Genomic DNA, 21,487 nt, shown 5'->3' with positions numbered 1-21,487 from the left:
GCAATCTTTTTTTTTTTTTTTTTTTTGGTGGGAGGCCATGACTGTGGCATGTGGAAGTTACCAGGCCAGGGATCAAACCTGGGCCACTGCAATGACAATGGCAAATCCTTAACCTGCTAAGCAACAAGGGAACTCCTAGGATGTGTTTACCTTTTCCCTTCTTTTCTTTCTTCATATCATTTACATTTTTTAAGATTTTTATTTTTTATTATAGTTGATTTACAGTGTTCTGTCAATTTCTGCTGTACAGCAAAGTGACCCACTTTTCTTTTTTTCACATTATCCTTCATCATGTTCATCACGAGTGACTAGATATAGTTCCCTGTGCCATACAGCAGGATCTCATTGCTTATCCATGCCAAATGCAGTAGGTTGCATCTACTAATCCCAAATTCCTAGGCCATCCCACTCCCTCCCCCTCCCCCTTGGCAACCACAAGTCTGTTCTCCATGTCCATGAATTTGTTTCTTTTCTGTAGATAGGTTCATTTGTGACATATTTTAATTCCACGTATAAGTGATAATCATATGGTATTTGTCTTTCTCTTTCTGACTTACTTCACTTAGTATGAGAGTCTGTAGTTTCATTGATGTTGCTGCAAATGGCATTATTTTGTTTTTTTTTATGGCTGAGTAGTATTCTGTTGTGTATATATACCACATCTTCTTAATCCAGTCATCTATCAATGAACATTTAGGTTGTTCTCATGTCTTGGCTGTTGCGAATGGTGCTGAAGTGAACATAGGGGTGCATATATCTTTTTCAGTGAAAGTTTTGTCCAGATATATGCCCAGGAGTGGGATTGCTGGATCAAATGATAATTCTGTATTTAGTTTTCTGAAGTACCTCCATACTGTTTTCCATAGTGGTTGTACCAATTTACATTCCTACCAGCAGTGAAGGAGGGTACCCTTTTCTCCATATCCTCTCCAGCATTTGTTATTTGTTGACTTTAATTGTGGCCATTCTCATGGGTGTGAGGTGGTACCTCATTGTAGTTTTGATTTGCATTTCTCTAATGATTACTGATGTTGAGCATCTTTTCATGTGCCTGTTGGCCATCTGTATATCTTCTTTGGAAAAATGTCTATTCAGGTTTTCTGCCCATTTTTCAATTGGGTTGTTGGTTTTTTGCTGTTGAGTTGTGTAAGTTGTTGGCATATTTTAGAGATTAAGCCCTTGTTAGTTGTGTCGTTTGAAACTATTTTCTCCCATTCTATAGGATGTCTTCTTGGTTTTTTTTTAATGGTTTCCTTTGCTGTGCAAAAACTTGTCAGTTTGGTTAGGTCTTATTGGTTTATTTTTGCTTTTATTTCTGTTGCCTTGGGAAACTGACCAAAGAAAACATTTGTATGGTTGACATCAGAGAATGTTTTGCCTGTGTTCTCTTCTAGGAGTTTTATGGTGTTTTGTCTTACATTTAAGTCTTTAAGCCATTTTGAGTTTATTTTGGTGCATGGTGTGAGGGTGTATTCTAGTTTCATTGATTTACATGCAGCAGTCCATTTTTCCTTGCACCTCTTGCTGGAGAGACTTGGTGGGGAAAACCATTTTATATTCTTGCATCCTTTTTTGAAGATTAATTGACCATAGGTGTCTGGGTTTATTTCTGGGTTCTTTATTCTGTTCCATTGGTCTTTATGTCTGTTTGTGTATCAGTACCACACTGTCTTGATTACTGTAGCTTTGTAATATTGGCTGAAGTCTGGGAGAGTTTTGCCTCCTGCTTGGTTTTTTTCCTCATGATAGCTTTGGCAATTCTGGGTCTTTTGTGGTTCCATATACATTTTTGGATTGTTTGTTGTAGTTCTGTGAAAAATGTCATGGGTAATTTTATAGGGATTGCATTGAATCTGTAGATTGCTTTGGGTAGTATGGCCACTTTAACAGTATTCTTCCAACCCAGGAGCATGGAATATCTTTCTATTTCTTTGAATCCTCTTTAATTTTCTTGAATAATGTTTTATGGTTCACAGCATGTAAGCCTTTCACCTCCATAGTCAGGTTTATTCCTAGGTATTTAATTTTTGGGAGTGTGATTTTAAAAGGTGTATTTTTATATTCCTTTTCTAATATTTCATTGTCACTATACAGAAATGCAACTGATTTCTTAATGTTAATCTTGTATCCTGTTACGTTGCTGAATTCATTGATCAATTCAAGTAGTTTTTGGGTTGATTCCTTAGGGTTTTCTATATATAGTATCATGTCATCTGCATACAGTGACAATTTCACCTCTTCTTTTCCAGCTTGGATACCTTTTATTTCTTTTGTTTGTCTGATTGCTATTGCTAGGACTTCCAGTACTATGTTGAATGAAAGTGGTGAGAGTGGGCATTCTTGTCTTGTTCCAGATTTTAGCGGGAAGGCTTTCAGTTTTTCTCCATTGACTGTTATATTGGCTGTGGATTTGTCATAGATGGCTTAGATTATGTTGAGCTATGTTCCCTCTATACTCACTTTGGTAAGAGTTTTACCACTAATGGGTGTTGGATTTTGTCAAATGCTTTTTCTGCATCTGTTGAGATGATCATGTGGTTTTTTGACTTTTCTTTTGTTAACATGGTGTATGACGATTGATTTGCGTATGTTGAAGCATCCATGTGAACTTGGGATGAAGTCCACTTGGTTGTGGTGTATGATCTTTTTTATATGTTGTTCGATGCGGTTGGCTCAGTTTTTTTTTTTTTTTTTTTTTTTTTTATGGCCACACCCAAGGCATATGGAAGTTCCTGGGCCAGGGTTTGAATATGAGCCACATCTGTGGTCTACCCTACAGCTGCAGCAATGCCAGATCCTTCACTCCACTATGCTGGGCCAGAGACTGACTTCTGCAGTGACCTGGGCTGCTGCTGTCAGATCCTTAATTCATTGCACCACAGCAGGAACTCTACCCATTCACATTTTTTGTTGTTTATTTTTATAATATTTCTTAAATCTTAGAGAATTCTGTAAGAGCTACAAGTGTATATCTGAGGCTTGGTGCTTCCCTGTTTGGATTTTATTTCTTTCTGTACAGTATGATCATAGATATTTGTATTTTGTTTAAAGGAAATGCAGCTATTGTGATTGTCAGCATTTCAAACAAATAACCAGACTTATAATCATTCTTTTTTCAAGTTACTTGTAAAGCTTATTAATTAAAAATATGAAATAGATAGCAATATGTGCTGATTGGTATATATTTTGACAGCACATATTTTAAAAAATACAGTTTTTGCCAGTTTGCTCATCAGGCATTTTCTAATAGTTTAGTTTCCATTTTTAATGTAACACAACTCAATTTTCATTTTTCAAAGGTTTATTTATTTAAACCTTAAAGGTTATTATTTATTTATTTTTTATTTATTTTTTTTTTCATCTTTTGTCTTTTGTCTCTTCTTGTTGTTGTTATGGTTGTTGTTGCTATTTCTTGGGCCGCTCCCGCGGCATACGGAGGTTCCCAGGCTAGGGGTTGAATCGGAGCTGTAGCCACCGGTCTACGCCAGAGCCACAGCAACGGGGGATCCGAGCCGCGTCTGCAACCTACACCACAGCTCACGGCAACGCCGGATCGTTAACCCACTGAGCGAGGCCAGGGACCGAACCCGCAACCTCATGGTTCCTAGTCGGATTCGTTAACCACTGCGCCACGACGGGAATTCCAAAGGTTATTATTTAAAAGGTTTTTTTAGGGAGTTCCCATCGTGGCTCAGCAGTAACGATCCTGACTAGTATCCATGAGGACATGAATTCGATCCCTGGCCTTGTTTGGTGGGTTAAGGATCTGGCATTGCTGTGAGCTGTGGTGTAGGTCGCAGACGCGGCCTCCGATCCCTCATTCCTGTGGTTGTGGCTGTGACCGGCAGCTGTAGTTCCAGTTTGACCCCTACCCTGGGAACTTCCATATGCTGTGGGGCCCTGGGTGCGGCCCTAAAAAGACAAAAAAGAATATATTTTTTTTGAAGTTTTAATGTACATGGAGAAAAGTGTGCCTATCATAAATATATAGCTTATAAATGAACACACTGTATAACCGACAGCAAAATCAAGAAGTAGAACTTTATCAGCACTCTGGAAGCCCATTTCTGCTTATCCCCAGTCATATTCTCCTCCTTCCCAAAGATAACTACTATTCAGACTTATATCATAGATTAGTTTTGTCTATGTTTGATGAAATTTTTTATATGCACTTTCATTTGTTTTTGACCTTTTAATCTTTGTTTGACTTTAGGCCATTAGAGAATTAAGAAAAATGCTAAATTAGGAGTTTCCGTTGTGGCTCAGTGGGTTAAGACCTGACATAGTGTCTGTGATGATGGAGGTTCAATCCCTGGCCTTGCTCAGTAGGTTAAGGATCTGGCCTTGCCTCAAGCTGTGGTATAGGTCATAAATGTGGCTCGGATCAGGTTCTGCTGTGGCTATGGTATAGGCCAGCAGCTGCAGCTCTGATTCAACCCCTAGCCTGGAAACTTCCATATGCTGCAAGTGCGCCCTAAAAAAAAAAAAAAAAAAAAAAGAGAGAGAGAAAAAAGAAAAATGCTAAATTTAAAAAATGATTGTACATCATGTAATAGGATAAAATGGAAGTTAAGAGAAAGAGATAAGGACCAGAGAATGATTCTTATGTACTCTTCTAACCAAAGATAGAGAATCCATGCTGTGGGGAACTTATTAGATATCACTAATAATATTAATTTATTATAAGCGGCCCCGCCCCCCCTTTTTTCCCTAGCAACAATTATTTTCCTAGTCAGATAAAGGGTGTTTTAGTACATGATTCTTAGAGGATGACTTTCTGTCTCAACTTCTTTGCATATTTTATCCTATTCATGGACCCACTGCTGGTGTGATTCATGTGCCTCCCTATCTTAATGCTTGTATCCATCACAGATGCATGCCAAGTTCTCACCAATTTTGGCATCAACTCAGGCAAGTGTTGCATTTAACAGATTTCCCCCAGAAGAGAGGTAAAACTAGCATATCCCTGCTCCCTGCTACATGTGCCAGATGCTATAATGGTCATCATTAATTGATGAGATAGCTAGAAAATACCCTGTTGAATCTATTTTGATAGCATCTCATACAAATTCTGAGATCATTTAGTATGTGTAAAGGTTGCTAAAGTAAGAATTGTCTTTTTTATGAACATGATGTATGAAAAATTTCAAATGTACAGAAAAGGTACATTAATTAGGAATTAATTTTTTTTTGTTAGTCTTTTTGCTATTTCTTGGGCCGCTCCCGCGGCACATGGAGATTCCCAGGCTAGGGGTCTAATTGGAGCTGTAGCCACCACCCTACGCCAGAGCCACAGCAATGCGGGATCCGAGCCGCGTCTGCAACCCACAGCACAGCTCATGGCAACGCCGGATTGTTAACCCACTGAGCAAGGCCAGGGATCGAACCCGCAACCTCATGGTTCCTAGTTGGATTCATTAACCACTGCGCCACGGACGGGAACTCCAAGGTGAATTAATTTTATACTGGCCACCCACATATTCACTGCCTAGTTTCTACCCCTTATTATTTTACTATACTTACTTTTCCACTTGTCTATCCAGCCATCCTTCTTTCCTTTCATCAGTCCATCAGATTTTTAAACACATTTTTGGAAAAGTTATTGACATCAGTGCATTTCCCCTGGATACTTTAGTATGCATATCATTACCTAGAGTTCAGTTTTTTTCTTTCGAGGTGAAATGTACATACAATGAATAAACCATTTTAAGTGTACATTTGCTGAATTTGCCAGAAAACTTTTTCTGGAAGGAAATAAGGCAGGGGTTCTGAGGAAAAAGAGGAGCTGGAAGTGTTTTTCAGCCTTTTTATCCTGCTTATGTGGCTGTTGGTGGGGAATGGAAACTCCTGGGTTCTAGCTTGAACCTCCCCTAGTGTTGTGGCCCATTCCCAACATATATGTGTATGTTGGTGAACCCTGGCTAGTGGCTTCTTTAAAATGAGAATTTCTACCCGTAGCATTCCTCTCAAATAGTACAGTAGATTTAGTAGCACAGATTGGAGAGTGCATTTGCTCCTCCTGCCTATTTTCTGAATTTATGTGGAAGTCATCCTTTGGAGAAGAATGGTAAGCAAAACATTTTTTATACTAACTTGCCGTATATCACAGGGTGGCTTTCTTCATGATATCTGCTTTATTTTCTAAAACAGGGTACCAGATGAATGCATCATCTTGGCCAATGTTCCTCTTGCGAACACTGAGTGGATCTGAAATGGCACCTGCAACATTCTTTAAGGAGGTAAGAAAGATATAAAAACCTTCCATCAGTTGGAATGTGGTTTTATTGTTTTAATGGAAGTACTTAAATGCTTTGTCTTCTCTGATGTGGAAAAGCAAAATTACTCTTGATTGATTGCGGTGTGCAGTGGCTTGATGTGGTATCTCAGTTCTCAGAGCAAGAGTTGAACCCAGGCTGTAGCATAGAAAGCACCAAGTCTTAACCACTAGACCACTAGGGAACTCCCAGAAATGCTTTTAAAGTTACTTGATTGGCAAGTATATTAGTTTCCTAGGGCTGCCTGGGTGGCTTAAACAACTGAAATTTATTTTTTCACACATTTGGAGGCTAGAAGTCCAAGATCAAAGTGTCATCAGTGGTGAGGCCTCTCTCCTCAGCTTGCAGTGTGTTCTCACATGGCCTCATATCTGCATGTGCGGAATGAGAGGGATCTCTGGTTTCCCTTCCTCTTCTTGTAAAGACACTAGTCCTATGGGCTTACAGCCCCATCCCTATGACTTCGCTTACTTTTATTACCCCCCTTAAAGGCCCTGTCTCTAAATATAGTCACCTTGGTGGTTAGGGCTTCACTTTATGAATTTTGGAGAGAAGTAATTCAGTCCATAACAGTGGCTTAAACAGAAATTAATTTTCTCATAGCTCTGGAGGATAGAAGTTGAGATCAAGGTGTCAGTAGGCTTGGTTTCTTTTGAGGACCCTCTCCTTGGTTTATAGATGGCTATCTTCTCCTCTTTGTGTCTTCACATGGGCTATGTGTCTGTGTCCTAATTTCCTCCCCTTATGAGGACACCAGTCATACTGGATTAGCGCCCATTGTAATGACCTCATTTTAACTTAATTATCTCTTTAAAGACTCTGTTTCCCAATACAGTCTGAGGTACTGGGGGTTAGGACTAAAATATCTGAATTTTAGTAGTGGGAGATTGTGAGACACAAATTAGCCCATGCTAGCAAGTCATAAAAAAAGGTCTCAATTTTAATATCCCAGTAGTCAAAATGAATTAGTACATTCTTTCCTGAACTTAGGTGTGAAAGGGATGCTCTACTGGAAGCAAATGTGTGTTACGGTTTTTTATTTACCTTCAGAAATGAAGCTTCCCTTTTTTTTTTTTTTTTTTTTTTTTTGTCTTTTTGCTATTTCTTTGGCCGCTCCCGCGGCATATGGAGGTTCCCAGGCTAGGGGTCTAATCGGAGCTGTGGCCACCAGCCTACGCCAGAGCCACAGCAACGCAGGATCCGAGTCTCGTCTGCAATCTACACCACAGCTCACGGCAACGCCGGATCGTTAACCCACTGAGCAAGGCCAGGGATCGAACCCGCAACCTCATGGTTCCTAGTCGGATTCGTTAACCACTGCGCCATGACGGGAACTCCCCCTTTATTTTATTTTAATTTTTAAAAAATTTTTTGATTTTTTAGTTTTTGGGGTGCTGCACCTGGAGCATATGGAAGTTCCCAAGCTAGGGGTCGGATTGGAGCTGCAGCTGCTGACCTACACCACAGCAATGCCAGATGTGAGGTGCATCTGCAGCCTACACCATAGTTAGTGGCAACGCCAGACGCTTAACCCGCTGAGTGAGGCCAGGGATTGAACCCGCATCGTCATAGATACTGGTTGGGTTTGTTTCTGCCGAGCCACAATGGGAATTTGGCTTCCCTTTAGTGTGCTGTTAGTGATCTTTTTGATATTGGAGAAAATGATGGGACAGAAAAAAAAAAAAAAACACTTGAAAGCTACTTGGAGAGATTTGGTTGCAAAAGTAAAAGAATGTTGGAGTTCCCATTGTGGTGCAGCAGAGGTGAGTCCGACTAGTATCCATGAGGATGTGGGTTCAATCCCTGGCCTTGCTCAGTGGGTCCAGGATCCAGTGTTGCCGTGATTGGTGTTGTAGGTCATAGACATGGCTCAGATCTGGCATTGCTGTGGCTCTGGCACTGGCTGTCATCTGCAGCTGCAGTTCAACTCCTAGCCTGGGAACTTGGATATGCTATGGATGCAGCCCAACAAAGAAAAAAGAAAAAAAAAAAAGGAAAAAAATGGTAAAAACAGTCATCAGAAAGAATTTGTTATAAGGAAAATACTTGTTATATAACAGAGGGAAAATTCCAAAAATAGTTTATACTCTTGAGAAAATGTTGGAGTACACTATGTTAAGAAACAATGAATAAAAGCCAAGTTTTAGTTAATTGTGGGTCAAAATATTTCATTCTCACTGTCTTCATTGTTTTCTCAGTCACTTAAATTTTATTACAGCTGTCCATATCAGGAATGGTAAACATTGATTGTAGTTTTAAAGAGATTAAAGATGTAAAGATGTGAAATGTCCCTTGATACGATTCTTACATTGCAAAAGAAAGCTTCTTTGAGTGCAACATGAATGCTGAAGTGGGCTTGTCCTACCAGCAAGGGGCACAGGTGAATGCAGTCCCTTTGGGCAATGTGTAAAGCATATGTGAGGATAGCTAATAACAAGAGATGTTTAGCAGTAGTCTTTTTTTAGGCAAGAAATAGATTAAGATACAAGACTTGTGAGATATGCAAGCAAGCAGGCAAAGAAGCACACAGCAATCTTTTTTTTTTTCTTTTGGCTGCGCCAGTCGCATGTAGAAGTTCCTGGGTCAGGGATAGAACCCAAGCTTCAGCAGTTATCAGAGCCACAGCAGTGACAATGCTGTGTCCTTAACCTGCTGAGCCATCAGGGAACTCCTAGAATTGGTCTTTATTAAATACCTATTAGCTTAGGCTACAGCTTTACAGAAGCCTTTGGAGGAGTTCCCGTCGTGGTGCAGTGGAAGCAAATCTGACTAGGTACCATGAGATTGTGGGTTCGATCCCTGGCCTCGCTTAGTGGGTTAAGGATCTGGCGTTGCCGTGAGCTATGGTGTAGGTAGAAGATGCAGCTCGGATCTGGCGTTGCTGTGGCTCTGGTGCAGGCTGGCAGCTGTAGCTCCGATTAGATCCCTAGCCTGGGGAACCTCCGTATGCCTTGGTTGCAGCCCTAAAAGGACAAAAGACAATTAAAAAAAAAAAAAAGAAAGAAAAGCCATTGGATCTATTTTGCTTAAGTTGCTTCATCAGCTAGTCACATGCCATGTGTCACATACATTGTTTTTTTTATATGAATTAATTTTTTTATTTTTAATTTTTTATTGTAATTGATTTACAATGTTGTGTCAGCTTCTGCTGTATAGCAAAGTGACCCAGTTATACATACATACATTCTTTTTCTCACATCACCCTCCATCATGTTCCTTCACAAGTGATTGGATATAATGTTCACTGTGCTGTACAGCAGGTGTTTTTCACTTTTAAAATGATAGAAATGATTCATCTTTGTGTAGATGAAAAAAATCAAACTGTATACTTAACTAAAGTGAAAAGTGAGTGTCCATTTATCCTTTTCCATTCCTCCATTCTGCTCTTCTCTCCAAAATGTTCTTCTTGACCTTTATCTATGCATTCACAAACATATAGAGGCTTTTATTTCTTAAACATAAATTGGAATATATTCTGTTATTTAGTTTTTCCCCTAAAATATATATGCCTTTTCGTTTCATATATACTTTAGGTTGTATTGTGCTATTCTGTGATACGAATTACCATAACTAATTTAATCTGTCTCTAAGGATTAATGTTTAGGTTGTCTCCATAGTCTTGTTTAAATCATCGACAGTGAACATTCTTGTATACGTATTTTTGTATAAGTGTGAATAGCTACATTCTTAGAAGTAGAATTCTTGGTTCACAGGGAATGTGTGCTTTAAGTGTTCAAGTATACTGTTAAATTGCACCTCAAAAGGGTGTTCCAAACTATGCTCCAGTATTAGTGTATAGACATATTTGCATTCCCACACCTTCACTAACATTGCATATTATTAGTCGTAAAATTTTGTGAATCTTTTTTTGAAAATGGGGATGGTAGTGGTATCCCATTGTTGTAATTTGCATTGAAGTGAGTACTGGTGAAACTGAGCTTTTAAAGCATGTTTAATGGGAAGTTCCTGTTGTGACTCAGCAGTAATGAGCCCAACTATTATCCATGAGGATGCAGGTTTGATCCCTGGCCTCGCTCAGTGGGTTAAGGATCTGGTGTTGCCATGAACTGTGGTGTAGGTCGCAGATGTGGCTTGGATCCTGTGTTGCTATGTCTGTGGTATAGGCTGGCAGCTACAGCTCCGATTTGACTCCTAGCCAGGGAACTTCCATATGCCGCAGGTGTGGCCCTAAAAAGCAAAAAAAAAAAAAAAAAAAAAAAAAACCCAAACAAACCTGTATTTAATGGCCTTTTATTTTTCTTTGAATTGCCTAATTATAGCCTTTGCTTTTTTTTCTATTGGATTTCTTTTTTTAATTCGTACTGATTGGTGGGTGCCCTTTTCAGCCAAGCCTGAAACTTGGCTAGGAGCCATCTTAAATTCTTACTCTTCTTTGACCCTGCCCTCTGGATAACCAATTAATTAGGAAGGCCCACCTACTTAGCTTGCTAATTATTTCTTTGTTGTGCCTCTTCTTTCTCGCTTTACCACCACTGTCTCTCATGCAGACTTTCCTCTTGCCTGGACTGTTCAGCTAGCCTTATAACTCCCTCTAATCTTCACCCTTATAACTGCTGGAAATATTTGATACAGAAGCCTTACCACATCATTCCCTACTTGAGCCTCTTTTGAAGTCCCCGTTTGCACTCAGGATGAAGTATAAGTTTGTTAATATGGCCTTTAAGGTGTTCTGTGATCTGGTTTACAGCTGCCGCTCCTTGCTTTGGATTTTATGTTCTGAATTGCTTTTTATAGCCTATCAATATCATGTTCCTTTTTTAAGGCTGGTATTCTCTGGTTTACTTCTATTTTCCTTTTTTTTTTTTTTCTTTCTTTTTTCTTTTTTGGCTGCTCCTGGCCATATGGAAGTTCCTTGGCTAGTGATCAAACCTGTGCCCAAGCTGTTGCAGTGACAATGCTGGATCCTTAACTTGCTGCACCACAAGAGAACTCCCTGTTTTTAAGATTCATTTCAGGGCATATAACCAGACAAAACTTACATCAAAAAAGATATATGCACCCCTATGTTGATTACAGCACTATTCACAATAGCCAAGACATGGAAACAAAGTGAATGCTCATCCACAGATGAATGGATCGGGAAGATGTAGTACATACATACAATGGAATACTACTCAGCCATAAAAATGATAAAATAATGCTATTTGCAGCAACATGGATGGAACTAGAGACTCTCATTGTGAATGGAGTATGTCAGAAAAAGAAATAGCGGCACCATATGTTATCACTTATATATGGAGTCAAAAATATGGCACGTATGATCTCTCTACAAAACAGAATAGATCATGGACATGTAGGACAGCCTCTTGTTTTCTGGGGGGAGGGGGAGGGAGTGGGATGGACTGGGAGAGAGAGTCTGTGGTTAGTGGATGAAAACTCTTCTATTTGGAGTGGATGGGCAATGAGATCTGCTGTATAGCACAGGGGACTTTATATCTAATCACTTGTGTTGGAACATGATGGAGGATTATCTGAGAAAAAGAATGTTCATATATGTATTACTGGGTCACTTTGCTGTACAGCAGAAATTGCCAGAATATTGTAAATCAATCATAATAACAATTAAAAATTAATTAATAAAAAAGATTTATTTCAGGCATTAAATCCTTCTAGATACCTTCCCTAATTTCCCCTTTCCATTCTTATACTTTCGTAATGCCTTGTACATTTGTAGGTATTGGATTATATTATTATTTTCACTATTTCTTCCTTCCTGCGTTGAGTTCCATTTGAGAAGTTAAAATATCTATGTATTCTCAGTGCCTGTCATAGGTCCTGTCACATTCTTGTTTGTTTAATGAATGAAGAAAGGATGAGGGGGAGTTCCCGTCATGGCACAGAGGAAACGAATCTGACTAGGAACCATGAGGTTTCGGGTTCGATCCTTGGCCTTGCTCAGTGGGTTAAGGATCTGGCATTACTGAGAGCTGTGGTATAGGTCGCAAACATGGCTCGGATCTGGTGTAACTGTGGCTGTGGTGTAGGCTGGCGGCGGTAGCTCCAATTTGACCCCTAGCCTGGGAACCTCCATATGCTGTGGGTGCAGCCCTAAAAAAAAAAAGACAAAAAACAAAAAAAAAATTAAATTAAATTTAAAAAAAGAAAGGATGATGAAATATATATATATATAGAGAGAGAGAGAGAGAGAGAGGGAGGGAAGATGGGTTTAGTTTTGGACATGTTGAGGTGCCTCTGAAAAGTTTGAGTAGAACCCCACCAGATGTAGGGCATAAAGTATTTAGAACTTAGAAATAAGATTTGGCATGTGTATGCAAATTTGGGAGCTTTTAGCATAAATGGTAGTGATGGAAGCCTTGAACATGAATGAGATAATCCAAAGAGTGCATATAGAAGGAGGAGTGTCAAGTTTAGAACCTTGAAAAAAACCTACTTACCTTTATGATGTATAAGTACCCATATCAGGTAACTCAGTAGAGATCAGTTAAAAGGAAAGCTGGTTTTTGACTATTTGGTAGATAGGAAGTTCATCAGATATATTAGCAAGAACTGAAGACCAGATGAAAAGTGTCCTCATAGTTAAATTTGTAATTGTGGGGGGCAGAATATTGATGGAGTTCGTTCCAGATAGCCTCAATTTACTCTGAAATAGGACTCTAACAAAAGCTGGAGGGTAGGATTCATACATAGATTGAAAGGCTACTATATACCAACACCAAGGCAGAGAGCTTGCTCTGTGGTTGGGGAGAAAGTTAGTTAACAAAATAAACGTATAATGAGGAAATAGTATTTAGTCTTCTTTTTTTTTTTTGCCATTTCTTGGACCGCTCCCGCGGCATATGGAAGTTCCCAGGCTAGGGGTCTTATCGGAGCTGTAGCCACCAGCCTACGCCAGAGCCACAGCAACGCAGGATCTGAGCCGCGTCTGCAACCTACACCACAGCTCATGGCAATGCAGGATCCTTAACCCATTGAGCAAGGCCAGGGACCAAACCCACAACCTCATGGTTCCTAGTCGGATTCGTTAACCACTGCGCCACGACGGGAACTCCAATAGTATTTAGTCATTAAGGCAAATGATAAAGGTTTGGAATAGCTGCTGTATGGGATGGGGTAGGGAACCACCTAGAGACATATGACAGTCGTTTGGAGGGTTCCCCTGAGGATGAAGACTGAATATGTAGCAGTACATGTAATAAGCATGTGGGACTTTTTTTTTCCACTAGTGCCATCAACTGAGCATAAATATGTAAAGTCGGTGGTGCTACTGAGCTAAGGTTTGGAGACAACAGAACCAAGAATAAGGGGATAAGTTAGTTTGGGGTTCTGAATGGTGACGTGATGCTCTGTAACCTGGACATAAAAGGGTATAAAACAATGTTAGTCTTTGGTCCTCTTCTTTATACAGTGGTTCTCAGAGGACGTTTTTGGTTGTCACAACTGTGTGTTGGGGTACTAATTATATCAAGTGAGTGGAGACTGGGGATGCTACTAAACATCCTACAGTGCAGAGAACAGCCCTCATAACAGGACGTTCTGGTCTCAAATGATGATAGTGCCAAAGTTGAGAAACTCTGATCTGTCTTAATTCCTTGGTGATCTCATCTAATTCCTGCCTTTAAATACAGATTATATGCAGAGTGACATTCAGATTTGTACTTCTAATCCAGACCTTTGCTCCCAACTCAGACTGGTATATGCAGCCTACCTACTCAGTATCCCTACTTGGATGTTTAGTAGACATATCAAACTGCTTCACCTGCAGCCTTTCTCATATCAGGGAGTGGCAACTATCCTTCCAGTTGCCTGGGCCAGAAATCTTCGTGATTATTTCTTTTGCATACTACATCTGGTCTATAAGGAAACTTTATTTGCTCTTCCTTCAGGATATATTTGTTTTTTTTTTAATTAAAGATTTTTTTTTCTTTTATGACTGCACCTGTAGCATATGGAAGTTACTGGGGTAGAGGTCAAATCAGAGCTGTAGCTGAGGCCTATGCCACAGCCACAGCAACACCAGATCTGAGCCATAGCTTGTGGCAACACTGGATCCTTAACCCACTGAGCAAGGCCAGAGATCAAACCCGCATCCTCACAGAGACAATGTCATGTCCTTAACCTGCTGGGCCACAATGGGAGCTCCCAAGAGATATTTGAACTCCAACCCCTTCTTGCCATCTCACTTGCTGTTGGACTGGTATAAACTGCCTTTATCACTTGTTTGGACTACTCCAGTAACCTCCTCATTGATCTGTTTATGTATAACCTTATAGTCTGTAGTCAACATAGCAGCCAGAGTATTCCTTTTAAAACAGTGAGATTACATCACTCATCTGATCAAAACCATCCAGGAGCTCCCTGTTTTAATATTAGTAAAAGCCAGAGTCCTTACCATGGCCTCCACAACTTTATTTTACATGACCCCTCATTATCTCTGACCTTGTTTCCCACTGCCCTCCCACTGGTATACTAGGTTTAAGCCACATTCAGCTTCCTTGTTTCCCACTGCCCTCCCACTGGTATACTAGGTTTAAGCCACATTCAGCTTCCTTGTTCTTCGAACATTTCAGATACATCTCCTGCTTTAGGGCCTTGGCTCTGGCTATTGTTATTGCCTAGAACACTCTTCGTCTCCATAACTGCATAGTTAATAATCACCTCTTCAGGCTTCGGCTCACATGTCACCTTCTCTATGAAGCTTGTCCTGATTACCCTATTTACAATTGCACAACCCCTCCCCTACATTGCTCTCTAGATTGCCCTTTCTCTCTCTCTCTTTGCATAATGTTTATCATTTATAACATAGAATATATTTTACTTATTATGGTCCTTATTTTTCTCTTTTACTAGAGTGTGAACACTGTAAGGGTGGAATTTTGGTCTCTTTTGCTACCTTCAGTAGTGTCCGGATATAGTAGGTGCTCAGTAAATATTTGCCAGTGAATAAATGAAGATTAAAGGACTAGAATTTTTGATGCGGTTAAAGAAGTAGTTGATTAAAAGTAAGGAAGAGAAATTAAGGATAGGAGTTTGTGATCAGAGGTAGACTGTAGGAATATAGCTGTAAACAAAGCAGTTTAAAAACCCCAGCCTTATGAGTTCCCACTGTGGCACAACTGGATTGGAGGTGTCTCTACAATGCTGGGACAGAGGTACAATTCACAGCCCAGCACAGTGAGTTAGGTATCCAGTGCAACTGTGGCTCAGATCTGATCCCTGGTCCAAGAGCTCCATATGCCATAGGGTGGCCAAAAAAGAAAAATAAAAAAACAAACTCCTGCCTTGAAGTTCCCTTGTGGCACAGTGAATTCAGGATCCAGCGTTGTCACTACAGCAACCTGGGTCGCTGCTGTGGTGCGAGTTTGATCCCTGACCCAAGAACTTCCACAAACCACAGTTGTGGCCAAAGAAAGGAAGAAAGAAAAACTCCTGCCTTTATGAAGCTTACCTTCTAGTTAAGGAAATGTATAATAAACCATACTAAATAGATATATACTATGTTTGATAGTTCTCCCTGCTAAGAAGAAGGGACGGTGACATTTTAGATAGGTTGGTCAAGAAGATCTTGCTGAGAAGGTGCCATGTGAGGTAAGAAGAAAGGGGGAGAATGAACCTTGAGACTACAAGGGTAAGAATATTCCATGCAGAAGGGTAATGTAGATAATGCTGACTGGCGTCAGCCAGTGGAGTGTGAGGAGAAATAGCCTGTAAGGAGAACCATATTGTAGGTAAGCAAGGAGGGAGGTTAAAAGGCCATTCTTGGCAAGCCACCTTGTAGGACAGAATCATTTTTTTCTTGTTTTCTTCTTAGTAATTTTTTTGGCCATACACACGGCCTGTGGACAAAGATTGAACCTGTGCCACAGCTGCGACCTGAGTCACAGTAGTGACAATGCCACATCCTTAACCCACTGCCACACCAAGGGAACTCCAGAATCATTTTTTTTTTTTGTCTTTTTAGGGTTGCACCCACAGCATATAGAGGTTCCCAGGCTAGGGGTCTAATCGGAGCTGTAGCTGCCAGCCTATGCCAGAGCCACAGCAACACTGGATCCAAGCCGCGTCTGCGACCTACACCACAGCTCATGGCAACGCCAGATCCTTAACCCACTGAGCGAGGCCAGGGATTGACCCACAACCTCATGGTTCCTAGTCGGATTAGTTAACCACTGAGCCACGACAGGAACTCCGAACTCCCCTGGAATTATTTTTTTTCTTAAAAGAAAAAAGTATGATCCTTTGTTTATTTTAGCTGTTGCTTTTGCATATTTTATCTTTGTGTTTAGGAAGCCATTCAATAACTGATGATGACAAATTACATTCTTTTATAATGTAATGTAAAACAAATTTGTGGTTGCCAAGGGGGAGGGGTGGGGGGAGGGAGTGGGATGAACTGGGAATCTGGGGTTGATAGATGTAAAGTATTGCATTTGGAATGGATGAGCAATGAGATCCTGCTGTATAGCACTGGAAACTATATCTAGTCACTTGTGATGGAGCATGATGGAGGATAATGTGAGAAAAAGAATATATATGTATGTGTGACTGGGTCACTTTGCTATACAGTAGAAAACTGACAGAACACTATAAACCAACTATAGTGGGAAAAAATAGAAATCATTTTAAAAAACATTTTAAAGCAGTTTGGTATCATTACCTTTTGTGGACAGCAGAGGGAACCATTTTGCCAGTTACCTAAATCTAGAAGGAGATTGTTTTGAGAAAAAACCCTTTCATTCACTGTTATGAAAAAAGACTGGTTCCTTGGATTTTTTTTTTTTTAATAGAAACTTGTTTTCTTCTAGAGCTCTCTTAATATTTATTTTTATGGCTATACTGATGAAAGAAAATTTGATTCGGTATTCACGAAATTAAGAAGAATTAGTAAACAGTATGAAAATCATTAGAGAATATATTGAATTTTGTCTGTAATGTTATTCTGGTTTTTGTTACTTGCCAGCCAATAGCAGGGTTGATAACATACTGTCATATTGGGATTTCTTTTTAGGTTATACATTTGAATCTTAAAATTAGTTCTGTCTCTCAGATCATGTCTGTCTTAATTCTGTTTTGTAGCAGAAAATGTATGTTGCCATTTGAACTTACTTTGCTCCAGAAAGTCTTCCTCTGTTAAAAGACAGTGTAAGGTCCTAGGATCCTTATGTGTGCCTTGAATGTTTTCTGCATTCTGTGCATGTCCAGCACAAATTTATCACTTGTCATGGTTATCCTTTGTAAAATCTGCCACTCTTTTATTTCCCTATATGTAATAACTGACAGTTGACATTTAGCCCCTTCTTGAAGTGGCAGTATGTAACTCTGCTTCCTTCTTACCAGCTCTTTATCAAATATGTTGACCAAGCTAACTTGCCCCGCTGACTTTCAGGGTGGTTCTTATTTATTTATTATTATTATTATTTTGCTTTTTATGGCCACACTCGTGGCATATGGCGGTTCCCAGGCTAGGTAGGGGTCTAGACAGCTGTAGTTAGGAATTTCCATATGCTGTGGGCGTGACCCTTAAAAAAGGGGGGAGGGGGAATAATAATTGCACTGACCTCATAGGGTTGTTGTGAGAATTAAATGAATATATGGAATATATTTAAACTGTACCTGGCATTTACTAAATAACTGGAGGGTTTACTTTTAATGTTACTATTCTAAAGGTCTAGGTGGTAAAATTGGTAGGTTGTGGTCTTTGGTTTAATGTGAGTCTTAAGGAGAAAGGATGTGATTAGGATAGTGGTTCTCAGCCTTGGATGCACATTAAGAATCACCTGGGCAATTAAAACGTGTTGATGCTTGGGCTCCACTGCAGACCAGTATGGCCCCAGGCGTTTCTAATGTTCAATCCCACTGAGAATCACTGGTCTAGGACCATTTCCAGATTTCTGGCTTGGTTGACTGGGCTGCTGATGGTGCCATTTACTAAGATAAAAAGCAAATTGAAAAAAAAGATGTTGCTTTTAACAACATAGCACTTGAACTTTCTAAGAATCCTGTTAGCATTTGCATGCTTTAACTTATTTGAACTAAGGAATACTTCTTAAGTATTTGTTTCTGGATTGGTTATCATAAATGACCCCAGACTATAAGAGTTTGATGTTCTTATGTCTGCATTTTATACTTTGAGTTTCTTTTAAAATATTATCTTCTGCTTTTCCTTCTCTTGGACTTATAACCTTTCAAATCACCCTATAATTTACATATTTTTAGGTTTGATTCCCTCTTTTAAAATTTCTTGTTATTGTTTCCTCCCTTCCATCCTATCTGGCCCCCTAGCCACTGCTGCCACCACTGCTAAAATATAAGTTCCACCAGAACAGGGGTCTTGATATTCTTATTCACCAATAAATGCTGAATTTCTGGTACATAGTATATTACTTATACATATTTCTTGAATGAAAGGCTGGTTATGTTTTCATTTAGGTTCTTGGCTCTTTTCCAGAGTAAGCAAGCTATTGTAGAGCAGGATTTTGGAGGGATATGTGAGAACTGTTTTTTCCTGTATTTAATTGATAAATATGAAACTTAATTTCTGTTTGTTAAACATTGTACAGTTGAGCCAAATGCTTCTTAATACATCTTAACGATGAGAACTTTTTTTTTAATGTTTTGGTAGGAGCCACCAAAGCCACCCCTAAATAATTTTAAAGTGGGAATGAAACTTGAGGCTATAGACAGAAAGAACCCTTATCTGATCTGCCCTGCAACTATTGGAGGTGTTAAAGGAGATGAAGTTTATATCACATTCGATGGCTGGAGTGGAGCTTTTGATTATTGGTGCAAGTATGATTGTCGAGATATTTTCCCAGTTGGATGGTGTCACCTGACAGGAGATGTATTACAACCACCAGGAACACATGGTAAGATATTATCTAACTAGTATATGTTCTTCTATTTTATTGAAGTTAAATCTAACCGCTGTTGGCATTGAGGTTAGGACTTCATGCCCAGTTAAGGGGCAGCAGACAGAACACTGAGGGCACAGTCCAGGCTAGAGAGCTGGAGGTAAAAGAAGACTGTAATTAGATTTTTGAGGGGCAGCCTAGCATCATAGCCTGAATTAACAGTCCACATTGGAGAATGTGGGTAAAGCTTCAGGTCACACTTAGACCATTGATGCCTTGCTGCTGTAAGCATTTTAGAGTGCTTAGTACCTTTATAGTTGATATTCTGTTTAAAATTATACATGATATTCCATTGTTTATATCAATAGTTTTTTAAAGGTTGGGCATTCCAACTGTTATGTAGATGTTTTACATTATTTTGGTGGTTTTTTTCAAGTTAAATCAATAGTTTGATAGTGTTAAGTAAAATCTGCTTGTTGGAGTTCCCGTCGTGGCTCAGTCGTTAATGAATCCAGCTAGGAACCATGAGGTTGCGGGTTCGGTCCCTGGCCTCGCTCAGTGGGTTAAGGATCCGGCGTGGCTGTGGCTGTGGCGTAGGCCAGCGGCAACAGCTCCGATTAGACACCTAGCCTGAGAACTTCCATATGCCACAGGAGTGGCCCTAGAAAAGGCAAAAAGACAAAAAAAAAAAAAAAAACAAAACAAAAAACTGCTTGTCAGTGAAAATTTTTGATGTGGAAGCCATTATAGATTAGTATGTTATTTTAGTCGTATGTTTGTCACTTGTAGCTATGCTTCCTAAGTTGAATACTGTATCATCTAGTCTAGATATTTCCTTTCAGAGAAAATTCATCAAAATATTGAAGCTTCTTGGTTGACTCTTCCAAGGACATAGACATGCCTAAGCGGATCTTCTGTGCTGGAATAACTGCTCAAATTTAAGTGGAGTCTAAACCCAGAATCCAATCATTGGCCAAGTTAAATAAATGTAAACTTACTAGTGGAATCAAATGTAAACATGCTTAAAATTTATCCCACTAATTTTATTTATTTATATCAGAAAAAAAGAATGATGCATGTAGAAAAATAAGTAGGTAATATGTGAGGAGGGCAGGCTAGGTATGAGCATATAGCCTGCTGTTAGAATTTTCTGTAATTTAGAACTTTAACACATCCCATTATACTATAATATCACATACCATGATGTTCTTTTTATTAAGTACCTCTTTTACCAGTTCCCTGCTACTATAATTTTAGGAAACATTACTGGTTGACTTCTGTAAAATTTAGTATGATACAGATTTATGTGCATATGATACTAAGATAGTCTCTGCCCTCAGAAAGTTTACCTTCTAGTGGCAGAAGGATGAGTTAGGGGATAGACTTTGTAAAAAAAAAAATGATATGGGGTTAGCAGTGTAAAAATAGAGATGTATGCTAGATGTGAAGGTGGCTCAAAGACATCCAGTCTGTTTAGGCTGGAAGTAAAGGTGGCTGGGTAAAGGAAAGCTTCACAAAAAGACACATGATATGAGTATTAAAAGAGGAGTTTGCCAGGAAGAATTTTACCCAAAGAGTAAAATTGCACAATATAATCTGAAAATTGATGAGTTCAGTTTGGGACATGGTGACTTTGGAATGAGTGGCCAAGAATGCTGTTGTCCTCTAATATCTGGTTTCTCTCTTTTTAAAAAATTATTCTTTAAAACTTATTTATTATTTTTATTTTTTACTACTGCACCTGCAGCATATGGAAGTTCCCAGGTTAGGGGTTGAATCAGAGCTTCAGCTGCTGGCCTACGCCACAGCCATAGCAACGTGGGATTTGAGCTACATCTGTGACCTACACCACAGCCCACGGCAGTGCCATATCCTTAATCCACTGACCCACTGAGCAAGGCCACAGATCAAACCCGCATCCTCATGGATACTAGTTGGGTCCGTTGCCACTGGGCCACAATGGGAACTCTATAATCTCTCTCTCTCTCTTTTTTTTCTTATAGCACAGTTTGCCTGCCTAACATAAACACTAAATTTCCACCCTTTCTAGCAGTTAGATATAGCCATGAGAGTTAATGGAATAAGAATACAGGTAGTGTGTTCTGTTTCCAGAAAGTGTATTACGGAGAGGTGAGTGTACCCTTCTCTCTTTGTGCTTCTGTCCTGATGCCAGGAATGTGTTTGTTTTGGGTGGAGCTCCATCTTGAACTAAAAAATTGAAACCACTTTCTAGGTATTGTGGAGTAGAAAGCAGAAAGGAGTCAGAGTCCCTGAGAACTTTGCAGAGCAGAATTTTTGTACTAGCCTATTCCAGATTGTTATTTGAGAGAAATAAAGGGTTTCTTTTCTTTTTGTCTTTTTCCAGGGCTGCACGGCATGGAG

The 21,487-nt window shown here is 39.5% G+C and overlaps 1 protein-coding gene across 10 annotated transcripts in view; it reads left to right on the top strand.

The window, feature by feature from the left end:
• The window catches only part of SCML2 (Scm polycomb group protein like 2), a 105,810-nt gene that overhangs the window by 36,470 nt on the left and 47,853 nt on the right, over window positions 1–21,487 (top strand). For all 10 annotated transcript variants that reach the window (XR_014835797.1, XR_014835798.1, XM_085008653.1 and 7 more), the window contains exons 6-7: window positions 6,151–6,239; window positions 18,877–19,120. Coding sequence is in view for 8 of the 10 variants with exons in the window: in XM_085008653.1 (XP_084864779.1) it covers window positions 6,151–6,239; window positions 18,877–19,120 (333 nt within the window). In the remaining 2 variants the exon portion in view is untranslated. The remainder of the gene's footprint in view (window positions 1–6,150; window positions 6,240–18,876; window positions 19,121–21,487) is intronic.

This window comes from Sus scrofa, chromosome X (genome assembly GCF_054392235.1).
Source record: "Sus scrofa isolate SSC_HxYL_T2T_F1_AM1 chromosome X, Sscrofa_HxYL_maternal_Yorkshire_Landrace_v2.0, whole genome shotgun sequence".
Lineage (NCBI taxonomy): Eukaryota > Metazoa > Chordata > Mammalia > Artiodactyla > Suidae > Sus > Sus scrofa.
The sequence above is the reverse complement of the archived record's forward strand: the minus strand, read 5'-3'. Positions and strand labels throughout refer to the sequence as shown.